Source organism: Globicephala melas, chromosome 1 (genome assembly GCF_963455315.2).
Source record: "Globicephala melas chromosome 1, mGloMel1.2, whole genome shotgun sequence".
In the NCBI taxonomy this organism is placed as follows: domain Eukaryota; kingdom Metazoa; phylum Chordata; class Mammalia; order Artiodactyla; family Delphinidae; genus Globicephala; species Globicephala melas.
The window spans coordinates 132,479,723-132,497,842 of NC_083314.1; the positions used below are offsets into that span (position 1 = coordinate 132,479,723).

The following is an 18,120-nucleotide window of genomic DNA, read 5'->3' on the forward strand; positions in this document are numbered from 1 at the left end:
ATGTGGGATCCTCCCAGACCGGGGCACGAACCTGTGTCCCTTGCATCGGCAGGCGGACTCTCAATCACTGCGCCACCAGGGAAGCCCGATTGTGTACATTCTTGAGGGAGACAGAAATCAGCTGAGGGAGTCAGCCATAATGCATTTTCTGCATTTATAGGTGGTCCTAGGATAATAGAATAATAGAACTACAAATAATAAGTTTTGTGGGGTTAATGTCGATAGCTTGACAATGCCTGAGTTTCATGAATCACATTTTGATTTTCAAATATTTAAGAGTATTTAAACCATAATTATTAAAGCTTAAGCTGGAACGGTCTTAGAGACAGATCATTATATGTTCGGGGCCTTGAGCAGATGATCTCATTTAGTTCTTATGCTGCTCACTTGGTTTTATTATCCTTTTTCATATGTGGGGAAACTGAGGCCTGTCCCTCCAGTCTCTGCCTCTGTCTTTACATCACCTTCCTCTGGCGATTGCTAGGGCATATGTATGTATAAATTGTATCACTGATTTGAAAGCATGCACATGTGCACCCGTGCATCAGGTAGGTGGATAGAAAATGAATAGTTTAGGTGTGAGAGGGCGATCAGACAAAACACACTGGCCCAGTGGATTGGCTTCTACCCACTGTGCGCCAGGAGGTGTTCTACCTAGTTCCTCATTTGATTCTTACACCAACCCTACGAGGCAGGTACATTGTTACGTTAACCCATTTACAGAAAGTGGGTGCCGATTGAGCGTGATGAAAGGAGGTCTCGAAGTTAAAATGCCAGGAAGCAGTAGGGCTCACAAGCCTGTTCTCTTTGTACCCCAGCCTGTGAGTGGAGGAGCCTCCTGGGGGAGCGGGGAGGGAGGTCCTCTCTGAGTCTGTTCTGGAGGCCTGGGTGGGGGCTGATGTTGGTGGCTTTTGATGGCACTGTTGGAAGTTTTGTGAAAGGTCAGGGTTATGTTTCGGCCCCAGGCTGTTCCTGGAGGTAGATAGCGTGTTGCTGTTCAGAGGATATGAGGATTATTTCCTGGGGCCCAGGGAGTGCCACAGCTGTGTTTGGCCAAGTAGTTTTTTGTCACCTCTGGAGGCCTGACAGGACCAGGCACTGGAGAGGCTTGAGCTCCTGGGGCCCCTTTGCCGTTGCCCCATCCCTGCTAATGTATGTTCCCACTGAGGACTCAGTCCCAGACTCTGGCACCACTGAAGCCTCAGGGGGTGGTCACCCTAATTTCCTGCTTCCTCCTTCAGGGCGAGCACCTTGGGAGAGGCACGCGGACACACATCTACTCTGGGACCCTCATGGATTACAAGGATGACGAAGGAACTTCCGAAGAGAAGAGAATAAAAGTGATCCTCAAAGTCTTAGACCCCAGCCACAGGGACATTTCTCTGGCAAGTGTCGTCCTCACAACCCCACCCTCTCCCCTCCCTCATTTCTGGAGCCAGTAGAGCACAGTGGGCTAAGAAGAGCCTTTGCCCTGATTTTGGGCCTGTCCCTCCCAGTACGTCCCACTCTCTCCCGTTTCCTTCCTAGAGGTCCATGTGGCAATGCCGTGGAGCCCCAGACTCTAGCTGAATGGTCTCAAAAGTGCCTGATGCAGTCCAGGCTGTCACTTCAGAGTCTGGGAAAGTAAAGCCCAGAGCAGTAAAATGACTTACCCCGGATCCCACAAACTGTTAGAGAGTGGTAAAGCCAAGTCTTGACAGACATCTGCTGCCTTGGTTTTCCTTTTATTCTAATATAGTGTCCAACGTTGTTATTTCCCAAAGTTTGAAGGAAGAGGAAGTGGTGGACATGAGTATCAAATGGGGACGTTGTCAGCCAGCCTATCCCGCCAGCCTGGCTCTGCATCCTATTAGGTTTTCTAAATGAGTCCTGTGTCCCAGCTAGATGGCCCTCACAGTTGAGGCTTGGCAGTGCCTCTGGGTAGTTGAGGCCAGGGGAGTAGTTTCAGGGCTTGGGATGAGGACAGTGGTGACCTTTCCTGGGATCCACTGACTTTCCTCTCAGCTGAGCCCCTTTAGGATCAGACCAGTGCAGGCCAGCCCTTGACATTTCTTTGTCCTTTCCTCCCACAGGCCTTCTTTGAGGCAGCCAGCATGATGAGACAGGTCTCCCATAAACACATCGTGTACCTCTATGGCGTTTGTGTCCGAGACGTGGAGAGTAAGTGTATTCTCTTTGGAAGGGGAAGTCGGCCCTGGCCAGGGAGCATGGTTGCTGTGAAGATGAGTGGGAGCTGATACCCCCCCTCACGTCGCCCAGGCTTCTTGCCTTTCTTTTTGCAATCAAGGAATTCAAAGTACTGAGCAGGTCGGTTGCTTACGTTAATAGTGGACATGGAACTAGATCCCATCTGTTTTTCACTAATTTCTTGAGTGTTTACTTCTTGCCAGCTCTGGGCCCCACGCTGTGCTAGACTTGGGAGGTAGGGAGTGAGTGAGCTGAGTTCATTGCCCAGAGAGTCAGAGTAGGAGGAGCTCCAGGCAGGGCTTGAACCCAGGCCCTTCCGACTCTGAAGCGCTCTACCATTGGCACCCCCAGGCGGAGTACCAGCCATTAAAATGAGCTCTCGTAAGGGGATGAGGGAGGGTGCTGTCCCAGATGGACAGAAGGTTGCAGGTGTGGCTGTTCTTGTGTTCGTAGATATCATGGTGGAAGAGTTTGTGGAGGGAGGGCCCCTGGATCTCTTCATGCACCGGAAAAGTGATGTCCTCACCACACCCTGGAAGTTCAAAGTTGCCAAACAGCTGGCCAGCGCCCTGAGTTACTTGGTGAGTATGTTCTGATGTCTGTGGTGGTCCCCATCAGGAACCAAAATGTGGGGAGGCAGGAAGGAGGTACCAGCCAAGCAGGCTGGAGAGCCCAGGCTCTTCACCTGAACACAGGTGTGCCTGGTGCTTAGTGAACGCCATCATCGTGGGCTGTTCTGTGTGCTTCCATGTGAATCCTGCTTAGAGGGAAATTTTTATCACTTCAGAGGACTGGCTTCCATACTGCAGTGTATAATAAGAGTAGAAATATTACAGTACTTGTTGAATGAGTGAATGAAACTATTAGCATCAATAGTAGCTCACATTTATTGAGTGCTTACCATGGCTCAGCTGTTCAGGTGTTTTTCAGGCTCTGATAATCACTTTAATTCTCACAGAAGCCCTATGAGGCATGCTCCATTGTTATCCCTGGTTCACTGATGAGGGAGCTGGAGTAAAGGGATGTTATATAATGTGCCTGAGTCACACAGATCATCGGCAGGAGAGCTAAGCTGCCCGGGTCTGGCTGGGGCTGGGGAATGTGGATTATGACCTGTGGGAAACAGGAGACAGTGGGAAGGAGGGCAGCTCCATGGGCAACTTTGCTGAGCTCTGCCTTTTCACTCTGCAGGAGGATAAAGATCTGGTCCACGGAAATGTGTGCACTAAAAACCTCCTCCTGGCCCGCGAGGGCACTGACAGCGAGTGCGGCCCCTTCATCAAGCTCAGTGACCCCGGCATCCCCGTCACTGTGCTGTCCAGGCAAGGTGTGTCCTCCCTCCCTCCCATCTCCTGCCCCACCCATCCCCTTCCCCCGACCCTGAGGCAGGGCCAGGCCAGCAGGGAAGGGGGCTGGGCTGGGGTTCTGCCTCATTTTAGAAAGCACACTTCTGCAAAAGGCGGCTGTGCTTCTGCCCAGCCCTGGGGGCAGGGGAGGTGTCACGCATGGGAGGGTCGGTCCCTGCCCTCAAGGAGCTGACTGTGCAGTAGGAGAAACACAACTGAGCTGGGGCAGGTCTGGTCTTGCGATGAAGGAGCTGTGTTTAAGGTGCCAGGCAGCACCTTGTTCAAGGGGAGGCCAAGGGCCTGGGGTGGTCAGAGATGTGTCAGGAGGAGTGGGACCTGGGTCCTACCTGTGTTTGTTTTGAAATCCACTGTAAGCAACTACAATAAAAATTAAAAACAAAACAAAACAAGAAATGCACTGTAGTTAGAGCGCAGTTTGGGGAGGCGCCTTAGCGATTGCTGTGGTCTTGCAGCTTCTCTTTGAATGAGGTCATCATGAGTTGAGGACTCCAAAGGAGAGGGCAGACCTGGGAGCTGAGGCACTGTAAGCAGTGCCGCACAGGTCATGCTCTACCTGTAGGTCATACGTGGGATACCAGTGCACCCCTGGGCCCTTGCAGGGCGATATGCAGAGTATGGGGGTAAGCCCGTGCCCACTCTGCATCTGTTGGCCTCTTCTCCCCGGCCTTCTCTTTCTTAAGCCTTTGTCCATGTGCCCCCCTGTTCTCCCTCCCCAGGGTGTTGGCTTCCACCCTGGGGTGCTTTGCTCTTTCTGAGGCCACAGCTTCAAAGACTGACTCACACGACCTTCTTGGGGAGTCTGTGTTAAACAGACACAGCTGCAGGCCCTGACTCAGACAGATGCATTGGAAAGGCCAGGGCTAAGGGACCTGGAAAACCGCCCCTTTCACAAACTCCCTGCAGGACCAGGGCAGCCATGGTCCATGTTTGGAAAACACTACTTGAAAGAGTTTCTTAACTCCCAGTTCTTGCTGCAATGGCAGTGATATACTCCCCAGGTGATCGCAGAAACTGATCTGTAAATGTTTCTTGTCTTTTCCAGAGTGCATAGAACGAATCCCATGGATCGCTCCTGAGTGTGTTGAAGACTCCAAGAACCTGAGTGTGGCCGCTGACAAGTGGAGCTTTGGAACCACGCTCTGGGAGATCTGCTACAATGGCGAGATTCCCTTGAAAGACAAGACACTGATTGAGGTGAGTTGCTTTCCAGGGTGTGAGCTGAGTGGGGACCCCTTGGACACTCATGGGTGTCTCAGGAGTTATCAGGAAGCCTCATATTGTGGGAGGAGACAGGCACGGGTCAGACTCTCCTCCACAAGCTTACAGTGCCTGTGTGACCTCGCAAATGTTACTTAATTTCCTTGGGCCTTGGTTTCATCATCTGTAAAATGGGAATAAATAATACCTACTTTGCAGGGTTGTTGTGAAAATTAAATAATGCGTGTAGAGTCCCAGGTACACAATATGTGCTCAGTAGATCGCTATAGCATTGCAAAATTAACACCCAGATACTTATTGCGTTCCTCCTGTGTACCAGGCGTTGTCCTAAGTTAAAGCTGGGGGTTCACAATGAAATAGACACAGGCCTTGCCTACCCTTGAGGACCTTAGGGTGTAGTAGGAGAGTTGGGCTAAAACAGCGATAAGGATTCCACACATAATATCTGAAATCATCACCTTTAGAGCCCTGCATGTTGGGTAGGGCAGTGTCATTACCCTTGTTTTACAGGTCAGGTAACAGATGCAGGTGGCCCAAGGCGCGGGTTCCTTAGCTAGAATGCAGAACTTCGAGGCTGACCCTTTCTCGTGTTCACTTGCAGAAAGCGAGTGGAGGCTCTAACTCCAAAGGGATAAAGCAGTGAAAGTTAGAGTGAAGGACCACTGATCCCAACTCACTGATTTGATTATTAGGGTGTGTCTTGTGTCTTTAGAGGGGCAGGCATCACTTTTAGCTGGGAGGGAATGATCAAAGTCCAAGGGAGGGTGGCATTTCAGTTGTCTACAGGGAGCAGTTTCATTTGCCTGGAGTGTGGAGAGGAATGACAGGTAAAAAGGTGGGAAGGGTCCTTTGAGGTCGGATTGTATAGAGGCCCTGAATGCCGGGCTGCAGAATTTTACTGGGGTGATGTGGGGCATTGAAGGGTTTGGGTGGGGGAGCCAGATGCTCGGAGGCCAGACTGGGCAGTTCATCTGGATGGTGGTTGGATGGACAGGCTGAGGAGAGGCCTCTTGCTCTGAGGCTCTCAGTGGCGACAGCCTGAACCAGGAAGTGGCAGTGAGGATCCAGAGTGGAGGGTGCACGTGGAGGAGATACCGAAGAGGCGAAAGAACCTTTAACCTGTTAGCCTTTTGCCAGGTAAACATGGTGCAGGACTTGGGAAAGAGGAGTTAAGCTAAAACCAACAGAGAAACCGTCACATCCATAGATCTGTATTTAGGATTTTCAGCTGGGGCTTTTGGGAGTCATTTTATTTTTAACTTCCTTGGAAACAAAACAGCATACCCTTTGCTGTCAGTCAGTATTTACTGAGCACCTTCTGTGTACCCAGAACTGAGCAGAATACAGAGATGGTGTAAGGAAATGTCTGTCCCTTTGATAAAGGAGGGTCTGTCTCTTCTCCCAGGTACCCTTGGGTGGGCTGGGTGACCTTTCCCCCTGGCTCTACTGGAGCCTGGAAGAGTGAGAGACACTCCAAGGCAGGGGGAGCTCTCAGCTCCTTAATTCCAACCCATCTTCCTCCTCTCCTCTGGGGCCTGCCCCCACCCCGCCCTAGGACCCACAGGGACCAGAAGAGAAACTAGTACCCTTGAGAGTCAGCTACAGACCAGAGCCTAAAGTGTAGCAAATTAACTTAATTTTTTTAAAAGGGCATCATTATTCGTTTCAGAATTTTAAAGTATTAACCCCGTTGATGAGAATTTAGAAAACAGAGAAAAGTATTTTTAAAAAAGAAATTATTAATCACTATATTCTGGTCACCCCTAACTAATGTTTAACACTTTGGCATATTGTCTTCCAGTCTGTTTCTCTCTCTCTTTTTTAAACAAACTTGGGACCATGCTAGTTATTTTTTCATTTAATGTTGTATATTTTTTCATTTAATGTTGTGAGTACTTTGCTATACGATTAAATAAGCCTTACAGTTTTTACTAATTTGATGTAAGAGTTGTTTCATTAAACTCTGATTTATTTAACTAATTTTATATTTGGCATTGAGGTCATTTTCAAATTTGTAATGTTCTGTCTAATTCTGCAGGGAATATCTTTAAACATAAATCTTTGTTTCTGACTTATTTCTGAGTTGTTCAGTAATTGCAATTAATGAGAGTTTGAAGAATCTGAAGATTTCTACACATGTTGCCAAATCATATTCCAGAAGGTTGCATGACTTTGCTGTAATACAGCTTATTTGGGACTGGGTGGGATATACTGCCTGTTTTCCTTGAATTCGGATTATTTTAGTATCCAGGACTAAGATTTCCCACAGCTAGAGAAAGGCAGCATTAGCACCCACGTTTATGACGTCTACTTTTAAGCAAAGCTGTTGGGAGTTAAATTAGGGATTGTTAGGTAACTCCTTCTGACCTGGGGCTAAAAGGTCTGTGAGTGGTTCCTTTGGTTTCTTTCATGTGGTCCACTTCTTTGCAGAAAGAGAGGTTCTATGAAAGCCGGTGCAGGCCAGTGACCCCGTCTTGTAAGGAGCTAGCTGACCTTATGACCCGCTGCATGAACTACGACCCCAACCAGAGACCCTTCTTCCGAGCCATCATGAGAGACATCAATAAGCTGGAGGAGCAGAGTAAGACTCTACCTTGAGCTGTTTAACCAAGACCAGCCAATGCTCGGGGGAGGGAGGGATAACAAGGAGCCTGTGAGGGGCAATCACTCCTTTTTAACATGTTCTCTTTTCTCTTCTGTTAGATCCAGACATCGTATCAGAAAAAAAGCCAGCAACTGAAGTGGATCCCACACATTTTGAAAAGCGGTTCTTAAAGAGGATCCGTGACTTGGGAGAGGCAAGTTATACTCGAGTCTCTGCTGACCACTTCACCTCTATGGATATCTAAAGCTGCTCTCCATTCTCTCTCGTTTTGGGTCAAAGTTTGTAGGAGAAAGCATCTTACTGTGTTCTGTAGGATTGTGTGTTTTTCCATTTGACACACGGTGGCAGCCTGTCCACAGGACATTGATCAGCTCCCTCGGGAGACTTGGTCTCTAAGGGACAAAGAGATGAAAAGGGGGGGATCCATCCATGGGGGGTGGATATAGATATGGTGGAAATAGAGAAGTCCCTACCTCTGACTTTTCTGGGAATACATATCCTGTGAGGCTGCTTAAATGAGAGATGGATTTATTTCACAGAACACCGAAATAGAATTTTAGCTTTTCCTCTGGACCTTGAATGGCAGTTTCCTGACAGTAAATGTGACTAGAGAAGCTACTGGAATTTGCATCTTTATACAGATTTTCTGTAGTTAATAAAGGCTGTGCCACCTTGAGTACCCGCCATGTGCCAAGGCCGAGTGCTGGGCATTCTACAAGCACAGTGTTCCTGCTTCCTCACAGCATTCCCAAGGGTTTATTACCACTGTATACATTGAGCACCTCTGGAGCCAGCTCAGAAGGTGGGGTGACCAGGCTCGAAAGGCTCGAATCACTAGCAGGTGGCTTAGCTGGGATCTAATCCACGTCTTCTAGAGACTCCTCATGCCTTGCTCTTTGTAGCCACATTGTGGTGCCTCCTGTAGCGTGGACCCAGGGCTGTCAAAGAATGTCGAGGTTGTCCTGCATGTCCAGAAATAACCTCCATTTCCTTTTGGGTTACACTTTCGTAGAAATTGGGATTGATGTGTTGGTTCACCAGTCACTTGATCCTTTTCTTGTCTTAGCTCAGTAATAGAAGGAATGGCAGGTAAGCCAAGTGGGGAAGAGCCCAGGTAGGAGATTGCTGCCTGCAGGGTCAGACTGTGCGTGCACCCCCACCTTCAGGGGAACAGCACGAGGAGCAAGGCTCATCTTTGAAGTGTGTCCTGTTGGCCCAGGCCGGGGCTTCTCTGATCAAGCACGTGCATCTTTCCCTCCAGGGCCACTTTGGGAAGGTCGAGCTCTGCAGGTATGACCCTGAGGGGGACAATACAGGGGAGCAGGTGGCCGTCAAATCCCTGAAGCCTGAGAGCGGAGGGAACCACATAGCTGATCTGAAGAAGGAAATTGAAATCTTAAGAAACCTTTATCATGAGAACATTGTGAAGTATAAAGGCATCTGCACAGAAGATGGTATGTTGTGCAAAGTGGGGTTGGTTTAAAGACTGAGTGACTATCTGGGGTCATGAAGGCCAGTGCTGAGCAGGCAGTGCCCTTGGCCTCATCTAGGCTGCCTGAGTGCTAGCTGATGGCCCCCGGAGCTCTAGGGCTTCGAAGCAGTATGCACTGTCAGAACCCTCAGCTGCAGAGCTCCCGGGAAAGCTACCCAGCCTCCCCCACCGCCAGGCGGGGGGTGATTCCAGCATTGTCTCTCTTGGCTGTTCCTACACCCACACTGGGATTGGACTTCCCCTGTCCTGATATTTGCACACAAGGGCACAGAGACCAGATGAAACTGATGCCTGCTCCTCCCCTTTCCCTGTTCTTTTGATCCAGCACTAAGCAGGGTACTTCGTTTTCTAGTTTTCTAAATCACGGTGGCAAGTAGTGTTTACTAACAAGTGTATCTTTTTTACAAGCCAGTACAATACTCATGTATTATATTTTAAAATTGGTAGTGGCTCATAATTTTTAAAAATCATCATTTGCCTAGTTGTTTGCAGAACACTGTGTTGTCTCAGTGAGCGCTGATGACCCTAGGGTAGATACCCTGTTCACTGCTGAGGATCCCAAGACTCTGAAACCTGCGAGGTTAAGCAACTTGCCTGTGATTCAGGTCCTCTGTCTCCAGATCCTGTGCCCTTCACTCCCACAGTTCCTTCATTTGGCAACCTTGTACTGATGGTTTTTTTGTTTTTTCGTTTCTTTTTTCTAAACAGGAGGAAACGGTATTAAGCTCATCATGGAATTTCTGCCTTTGGGAAGTCTTAAGGAGTATCTTCCAAAGAATAAGAACAAAATTAACCTCAAACAGCAGTTAAAATATGCCGTTCAGATTTGTAAGGTAAAAAGAAAAAAAAAAAAGAGCCTGGTAAAAATTTATAAATCAGGCACTCTGTCCTGGGTAATTGGTTTATAATTAGGCTGCAAGTGGAAAATAATTTCCAATAATTGTACTGAGTTTATTTTGTTCTGCATGATTTGGATTGAAAATTAGCCTCTGCTAAGAAAGTGAACTAATTTGTTAATATGGTTTCTTTAATGTGTATTTCTTGGAATCAGGTTGGTCTAACTATTTTTGCAAAGAAGTAAAAACAAAAGAAGTGATATGTGAATGAAATGACATATATATATATTTTTTTGTTATGAAGTGGTAGATACAGAATCCAATCTGAACTGACCTTCAGCAATGTGCTCTGCCTTTTCCTCTCTCCCTCAGGGGATGGACTATTTGGGTTCTCGGCAATACGTTCACCGTGACTTAGCAGCAAGAAATGTCCTTGTTGAGAGTGAACACCAAGTGAAAATTGGGGACTTTGGTCTAACCAAATCCATTGAAACTGATAAGGAGTACTACACAGTCAAGGACGATCGGGACAGCCCTGTGTTTTGGTAACTGAATCAAACAGATTTCATCAGTGCTTCATAGGGTTTCCACTGTTCTGATAGGTCCTTTCTAGCTATGTTAATGTCTCTTATTAGTCCAGATTAGAAAAAGACTTAGATCATTTGGAATTGACTGATTTTTGCCTTCAAGAAACATATTATAAGCTGTTTTACTGAAAACAACTCGCAGCAATGCCTGAGCTTCATAGGACAACATCTTCCAAGGAAGAAATCTCACAACACTCAGCATCTCCATCTTGGCTGGAGAAGGCATTCCTCTGACACAGTTGTTAAAACTGTTAGCAGCTGGAGTAATCACATCCATGCAGAGGAAGTCTGGAGGGCAGGTAGGAGGAGGGGGCAGGAAGATGACAGGAAGGAGGTGACGAGTGGGCATTGGCAGGTTCAGGTAGAGCCTGGACATAACAGAGCAAAAATCCATAAGAAGCTTGGCCATCTTCTCATGAATCACCAGAGTATCCTGGTTGGTGGGCCACCCCCTGACTTTGACCCCTCTCAGCCTGGAACACTATCCAAGGGGGAAGCTGCTAAAGTCTCCACTCTACGCTGTCCTGTAGAACTGACTGGCACCACGAGGTACATCCTGTATGGACACGACACGGGTCTCTTCCACCCACGGAGGCCAAACCTCCATTTATTCATTAAAGAAATACGTATCAAGGCCCTGCTTTGTGCCAGATACTAGAGATAACAAGGGTGAACAAGCCAACCAAGTTTAGAATTTAATGGGTGAGGCAGCCAATTTCGTGGTACCATAACCAGAAAAGGGTTCAGGCTTGGTTTTCTGGAAGTTCTTTTAAAATAAGGCCTTAAAAGATTGCTGGGGGTTTGTAAAGATGGTTAGAAGACAGCATGTATGGTGGCAAGGGTGAGACAGAGCAGTGGTTATCCTAGGAACTGGAATCAGCTCCGTGTGGCTGGATCATGAAGGGAGGTCTCGGCGGTTGCCAAGGCAATGCTCTGGACGCTGAGTCATGGAGCTGGGACTCCATCCCAAGAGCTTTGGGTTGCTGTTGGGGGGATTAAGGACAGGGACTTTTTGGGTTGCTGTTGGGGGGATTAAGGACAGGGACTTTTCTGTTTAAAAAGATCACTGTGGGAAGGAGAGGAGCAAGACTGGAGCCAGGGAGTCTGATTTGGCCAGAGCCAGTGATGGTGTGAACTAGGACAGCGATGGTGGGGTTTAGAAGTGAGGAGGTTTGAGAAGTATTTCTTAGACTGGATATGGGGATGCCTCAGTTTCTGGCTCAGGCAATTGGGTATCATTCACCAAAGCAGCTGACATTGGAAGAGGACTGGGCAGTAATTCACTGCTGACTCAATCTGAGCTTGCAGGCAAATGAAGCCCGGGCCTGTCGTCATCACCTCCTCCCCCCCCATCCCCTCCCCATGGAGAGCCTATGCTCTGCGAAATGAGGAGCACAGACTAGTCTGACTGATGTTTGGGAGCAAATGTGTAATGAGAGCCCATAGGGGTATCTGTCCACATATCAGATGTGCACCACAGCAGCATGTGTGACTGATGCATAATACACACTTAAATGTCTTAGAATATTAAATTCTAAGAAAAACCAGAGTGCTGATTTTTCTGAGTTACTCTAATGCTTTTTGGAATATCCTTCCCAGGAAATGAAGTTTCCAGTTCTGCTTTCTTTCAGGTATGCTCCAGAATGTTTAATTCAGTGTAAGTTTTATATCGCCTCTGATGTCTGGTCTTTTGGAGTAACTCTGCATGAGCTGCTTACTTACTGTGATTCAGATTCCAGTCCCATGGCGGTAAGTCTTACTTGTCCTTCGTTTGAATCTAGCACCCACTTAAAATGTGTCCATCCTTCTGCTTTGTAAGTTTCATTCTTAAATGGAATCCAATCAGTGTGTCATAATGGAAAGGAAAATTGTCTTGGACTTTTCATTTTAAAGCCTTTTTATTGTTTTAATTTCCAATTCTAGATATTTTACTGTAATCTATCTGGTGTTTACATAAATATGTACAAAGTAAAATATTTTGTTTGGTTTTATTTTACATAGTTGTTCCTGAAAATGATAGGCCCAACTCATGGCCAGATGACAGTAACAAGACTTGTGAATACATTAAAAGAAGGAAAACGTTTGCCTTGTCCACCTAACTGTCCAGAAGAGGTATTTATGGGCCATTTCACAGTAATAAAACTCAGTGTTTACTGTTTTCACTGCTTGAATTGTCCAGCATGGGATTGGAGTGGGGGAGCAGGAATGAGTAGAAAACTCTTTTAAAATAGTATTCTGAAGCTGAATTTCAGATAAGATATCTGAGAAAATCATCTTTGGGGCAGATGACAGCCACAAGTTTTGTTCAAAGCAAGGGATTCCCTTCAGAAGTAGGCTCACCACAGTGAGCACCCTAAAGGAGCATATGTTGGTGTAGCCTTCCTGCGACAAACACATATAATTGCATTTTTGTGTGTAAGTTTATCCCACTTATCACAGCATTGTGACATCCAGTTTTCTGTATTTCTAACTGAACTGAGCCTTTAAGACTAATTCTGTAGACTATTTAAGATGTACTGAATAGTATGTTTAAGCCAAAGAATGAAGCCAGCCGGTAAGGAAATTTGGAGTCTAAACTGAGGTATAACTTCACCCTTAAACTGGTTTATAGTAATTAATGACCTGGATTGTTTTGCAAGGTCAGTTAAGTCATGAGCTTCTCAAATGTTAAAATGTTATTTATGAGCTATAGATGTCACATTTTCTGTATTTTAAGTTATTCAAATATTCTTGTTTTCTAGTATTACTTATTAAGGGAGGTCATTCACATTTTCAAAATTATGTTCTTCTTGGTGTTTCTATAATTTTTTAAAAAAGCTCCTAAACATTTTTACTGTTACTTTTTCTTTTTACAGGTTTATCAGCTTATGAGAAAATGCTGGGAATTCCAACCATCCATTCGGACAACCTTTCAGAACCTTATTGAGGGATTTGAAGCGCTTCTAAAATAAGAAGCATGAATAACATTTAAATTCTACTGTGTATCAAGTCCTCCTACCCCCAACCAATACCCAAGCCATTTAAAAAAAAAATGTGTTCTAACTGGAAAAAGTCTGTATTCTGTCTAAAAAGATACTGGGGTACGTATCCTCGTATAAAGCACACTGGTGCTTAATATGTGTAAGTACTTCCTCTTTAAATTTGGCACCAGTAACATAGTGACAAATAATGACAACCAAAATATTAGAAAGCACTTAAGCACTCCTCCTTTTGGAAAGAATATACCACTGTTTCGTCTGGTTAGTTTACTACTATCACAATTGAGTACCAGAATGGGATTTTTCAAAACAAGAGGAGCTGACCAAAGTAAAGTCTCAAGGTGATTGCTTTCTCTTAGCTGCCAGTTGATGTGAAATGTTTTTCTGGCACAGAAATCAAAGATAAAGATTGATGGACTTGGCCAACACTCTAATATGCCCTCAAATTTCAATATCTAAACAGTGATAGATGAAACATTCTTGAAATATTAGATACCAGTTAGTATACTGTTGTTGCTATACAAAAAGATGAGTGTATCCCTGTCAACAGTAGGACATAAACTTTGAGTTGTTTCTGCAGTGGCTTAGCTCCTGTCCCCTTGGGTGACCAGTGGAGCCCATTTTTGAGAAAACTGGTCATACCCAGGGGGGCAGCTGTGGAATAGATACTTTGCTGCATGATGTTGATTCTTGAGAACTAAACCTGTGCCAGTGCTTCCCTAAACAGTATACCTTTAATCAATCAGAATTGATTCCAAGAACCTGGATGCTGTTATACCTGCTTTTCAGAAATGTCAATGTGTGTATCCTTTTATAACTCTACCACTTTGGGGCAAGCTGTGCCAGCATTGGTTTTGGATGCTGAATGCATATATACCATGTACATTGCACTGTTCTTAGTGTTTCAGTACTTACCATCCATCTACAAGAGTCGATCACTATTTTGACCATCACCCTATGGCGCAAAACTTGAAAGACCCAGCTAGAAGCACTATGGAGTTCAGGATCCACTAGGCAGTTTTCAGTTTGCTTGGAGGTAGCTGGGCAATCAAAAATGTCAAATCTCTGATTCATTGTGAACCATAAGATCTTTTTGACCAGGAGTCTGAAAAACTTTTTGTTCATGCTGTCTAGCATTTGTTTGATACCATTACTTTTCACCTTTGAGCCTGAAAAAGAGTTGTTGTGTATTGATTCAATGGCAACAGCCATTCAAATTTGTCTAGTAACCCTACATCACCAAGATCTGTCCATCACCAAGATCTGTCTCAAACCTGTGGCCACCCTACATGCACTTTGTTTACTCTTTATACAAATAAATGTACTAGAGACTTCACATGCATGTGCCTTTTAATATTAAGAGTTCATTTTCAAAGCATTTCAAACAATTTGTTTACATAGAAAAAAAAATAACAGTATAGGCTGGGGGTGGGGAGAGCACTGGTAATGATCCTTATTACTAACACCACTTGATTTGTACTTATCTGTTGTTGTGTCCCAGCAATAACGGGGCACAGGCCAGTGTGGGTGGCAGACCCACACTTGCTAACACAAAATACCTTTTAGTTCTTTCAACCTCTTCCTGCTTACATTTTTAAAATTCACCATCTTCCCTTTCTTCTATTTGTACGGTCATAGAGGTGTGACAAAGCACTGAAGAAGCTCAATGCAACAGGAAAATGGGAAGAAGTGCAGAGCATGGAGAACCCATGCTTCATCTGCTGAGTCACAATTGAGTGATGCCTATCCTGATCAGTTATTTATAGGTAGTATACTTATTAGAAATTATCTAATAATTTAACTTTCTAGCTGTCATTTGCCAATAGAAGTTAACACAGGCAATACATTAGACCAAGTAAAATTCTTTACAAATCATACAACATGTGTACCAATTTTAAACTTCATAATTAAAACAGGAGAGAAACCTTCTATCATAGTCAATAAGTTCCCTAAATATAAGATATTTAATGATCTTATTTCAAAAAGACTAGGATCACTGAGACCCCCTAAACTCCACATCATCAATTAATGTCTCATAACAAAGGACAAACTTAGAAATTTCTAGATAGCAAAAGGGTTTCTCATGCATTTAATACCAAGGTCTTCAGGAAATGGTGATTCAAAAGTTATATGCAATAAACACAATTCTTTCGAAAGTAAATTGGGTTAAATAGCTGATAATTTTTCAGCCTAACTAACACACTGAAAAAGAATAATAGACAAAGCAGAGAGTGAGGTATAGCTTATTATCTCAAAATGGTTATAAATACTGTTACTCCATAACACTCCTTCAGAAAGGGCAGGATTGACTGCTTTACTATATTGTGGAAATAGGGCATCTGATGACCAAAATGTGCCCTGTTCTAGTAAATGAATCATCACTATGCTATGAAATTAAGACACAGAAACCTATTGTTCCTTGCCACTTACAAATCTGTTGTAAAAGTTAAAGGTCTTTTTGTAGGTGTGAAGTAAAAGGATTAGGGAATTAATGGTATTAGATCAGGAGTCTGTGAACTTTATAAAGGGCCAGATAGTAAATATTTTAGGCTTTGCAGCCACTCAGTTCTGCCACTGTAGCACAGAAGTTAGCCATACATGATATGTAAGTGAATGAGCATGGTTGTGTTCCGATAAAATTTTATGTATGGACACTGAAATTTGAATTTCAAGTCATACATTTTTTTCCTCCAAACATTTAAAAATGTAAAAAATATCATTCTTAGCTTGCAGGCAGTACAAAAACAGCTGGAGGACTGTTTTTTGACTGCAGGGAGTAGTTTGCCAGTCCCTGAAATTAGATCAGCAAAGCTACTTCAAAAGAAAAAACAACCTTGTGTTCTTCACAAGAGGTATAAATGGTTAATAACGTTAAGAGTAAAGCATCTGTAGTAGTGTATACCTTGGATGTCACTGTCACTGTGTTTGAGTTTTATACTGTATGACTGGTGTGGGGGTAATAATTAAGTTTATATGTAGAGCATCTTTATAACATTACCAATCACTGCATTGTGTACTTGCATTCTTGTAATTCTAGGAAAAATTCTAAAAATCTGAAATGAGAGTACTTCTAGGGAAAGTATCGATAAACTGGAATGCACACTGGCTTATAAGAAATTTATTCTGGGGCTTCCCTGGTGGCGCACAGTGGTTGAGAGTCCGCCTGCTGATGCAGGGGACACGGGTTCGTGCCCCGTCTGGGAAGATCCCACGTGCCACGGAGCGGCTAGGCCTGTGAGCCACGGCCGCTGAGCCTGCACGTCCGGAGCCTGTGCTCCGCAACGGGAGAGGCCACAACAGTGAGAGGCCCGCGTACCGCAAAAAAAAAAAAAGAAAAGAAATTTATTCTAAGGCCCAGGAAACAAGGATGTTTCCCATTTATTGCTTCAAACTTTTATATGTGGTGTCAAAATTACTCCCAGTCCTAAACAAGGACTATTGGAACATGTTAATTTCTCCAATGGACTGTAAGTTAATATCACATTGATTAAGATGCATCTAATGCTAGCGGAATATGTCCTCAATTGATGTCTCTTCTTATTGCTACTTATTTTTATAATTTGGCAATTCTGCCTGCTGCACAACACAGTTCCTTCTGGGAAATTATAAACCCGTATTTAAAGGATATGGCTAGTTTGAATGTAGTTAAGGCAGCAATGAACAGCAGAGATACTGCAAAGAACCTTGAGTTTGTAAGGAGAGAACTTAACTCAGTACACTCGCTTCTTTTTTAAGTAGGTTTCCATGTAATATGCTCCTGTGCCCTGAGAATGCTGGTCAACAAATTCCACTGAACCACCTTCTGGGGCAGAGACGAGATATGATGAGCCTCGCTTTTCATTTCTTAAAGATGATACCTATTAGAAAAAGAAACCATAACTAATGCTAAAATCTAAATTAAAACTGGTTTGTTAAAGATATTTATAAGAAAAGCAATTCTACTGTGGTTTGGTGTAAAAACAGAATAGCAGGATAAATAACAAAGTTATCAAAAAAACTGCACAAAAAATTTCTATATCAAAATCACTTGTGGAACTTTTGAAAAATACAAACCAGCTTCTTAAGGCCGTCTCTCCCCTACTCCCCACATTTTCAGGAAAGAAAAAGTGACACTGTAGTTGCTTCTGCTGTTTGTACATAGTTAAACCCCAGTGAATCAGAATACCAGTACTGGATACCAGTATTCCTCTGAGGAAGGAGCATGGCTAAGGAATTGAACTGCATATCAACTTAGATGTTAAGTTCATCTAGTAATAAAAGATGTGGCAAGAGAAGAATAAACCAGTAGGTATGAAAACTAGCAAATGATGTCAGCAAAATAGCTAGTGAAATGTTCTAGAGAGCAATATGAACTCAAACTTTAGTCCACAAGTGTTCATGATAAGAAGGGCCAAAACGTTCCTCACAAGTAGTCACAGTACATTAAATCAGATTATATAGCACAACCCTATGACCACCTAATTCCTCTGTTTTAGCTTTTACAAATACTGTGTGACAAACTTACTTACTGAAGAATTATGTAACTTACTATACACGAGTGTAGAAATGACTCATAAGGAAAGCTTCTAGCAATGCAGAAGAGCCCTCTCACATTACAATTAAAATTACAATAGTATTTGAACCAACAATGGCCACAATTTTTAAAACCAGCTTCAACTTCAGAGGGGACAGATGATGAGTCTGTCTGCCCTTGTAGATAAAGCAGTTCTCAGTCATCCATGTTAAGAAGAGGGATAAGGTAGAGATGACCAAGAAGGCTCCAGAGCTCCCCTCCTTCCATGGATGTGCCATATGTACAGCTACACCTGGAACAGTTCCCTCTAAAAGAGATCCAGAAACTAGCTGGGCAG

At 44.3% G+C, this 18,120-nt stretch overlaps 2 protein-coding genes across 6 annotated transcripts in view; one reads left to right on the plus strand and one right to left on the minus strand.

Moving 5' to 3' along the window:
* The window catches only part of JAK1 (Janus kinase 1), a 228,896-nt gene extending 214,290 nt beyond the window's left edge, over positions 1-14,606 (plus strand). For all 4 annotated transcript variants that reach the window (XM_060304731.2, XM_030865835.2, XM_030865834.2 and 1 more), the window contains 13 exons: positions 1,242-1,385; positions 2,073-2,160; positions 2,641-2,768; positions 3,379-3,514; positions 4,597-4,748; positions 7,203-7,353; positions 7,476-7,570; positions 8,639-8,831; positions 9,578-9,702; positions 10,078-10,250; positions 11,924-12,041; positions 12,294-12,404; positions 13,148-14,606. In XM_060304731.2, coding sequence (XP_060160714.1) covers positions 1,242-1,385; positions 2,073-2,160; positions 2,641-2,768; positions 3,379-3,514; positions 4,597-4,748; positions 7,203-7,353; positions 7,476-7,570; positions 8,639-8,831; positions 9,578-9,702; positions 10,078-10,250; positions 11,924-12,041; positions 12,294-12,404; positions 13,148-13,243 — 1,710 coding nt within the window. In that variant the 3' untranslated portion in view covers positions 13,244-14,606. The remainder of the gene's footprint in view (positions 1-1,241; positions 1,386-2,072; positions 2,161-2,640; positions 2,769-3,378; positions 3,515-4,596; positions 4,749-7,202; positions 7,354-7,475; positions 7,571-8,638; positions 8,832-9,577; positions 9,703-10,077; positions 10,251-11,923; positions 12,042-12,293; positions 12,405-13,147) is intronic.
* Positions 12,605-18,120, minus strand: part of RAVER2 (ribonucleoprotein, PTB binding 2) — a 105,943-nt gene continuing 100,427 nt past the window's right edge. For both annotated transcript variants that reach the window (XM_030865839.2, XM_030865836.2), the window contains exon 12: positions 12,605-17,127. In XM_030865839.2, coding sequence (XP_030721699.1) covers positions 16,981-17,127 — 147 coding nt within the window. In that variant the 3' untranslated portion in view covers positions 12,605-16,980. The remainder of the gene's footprint in view (positions 17,128-18,120) is intronic.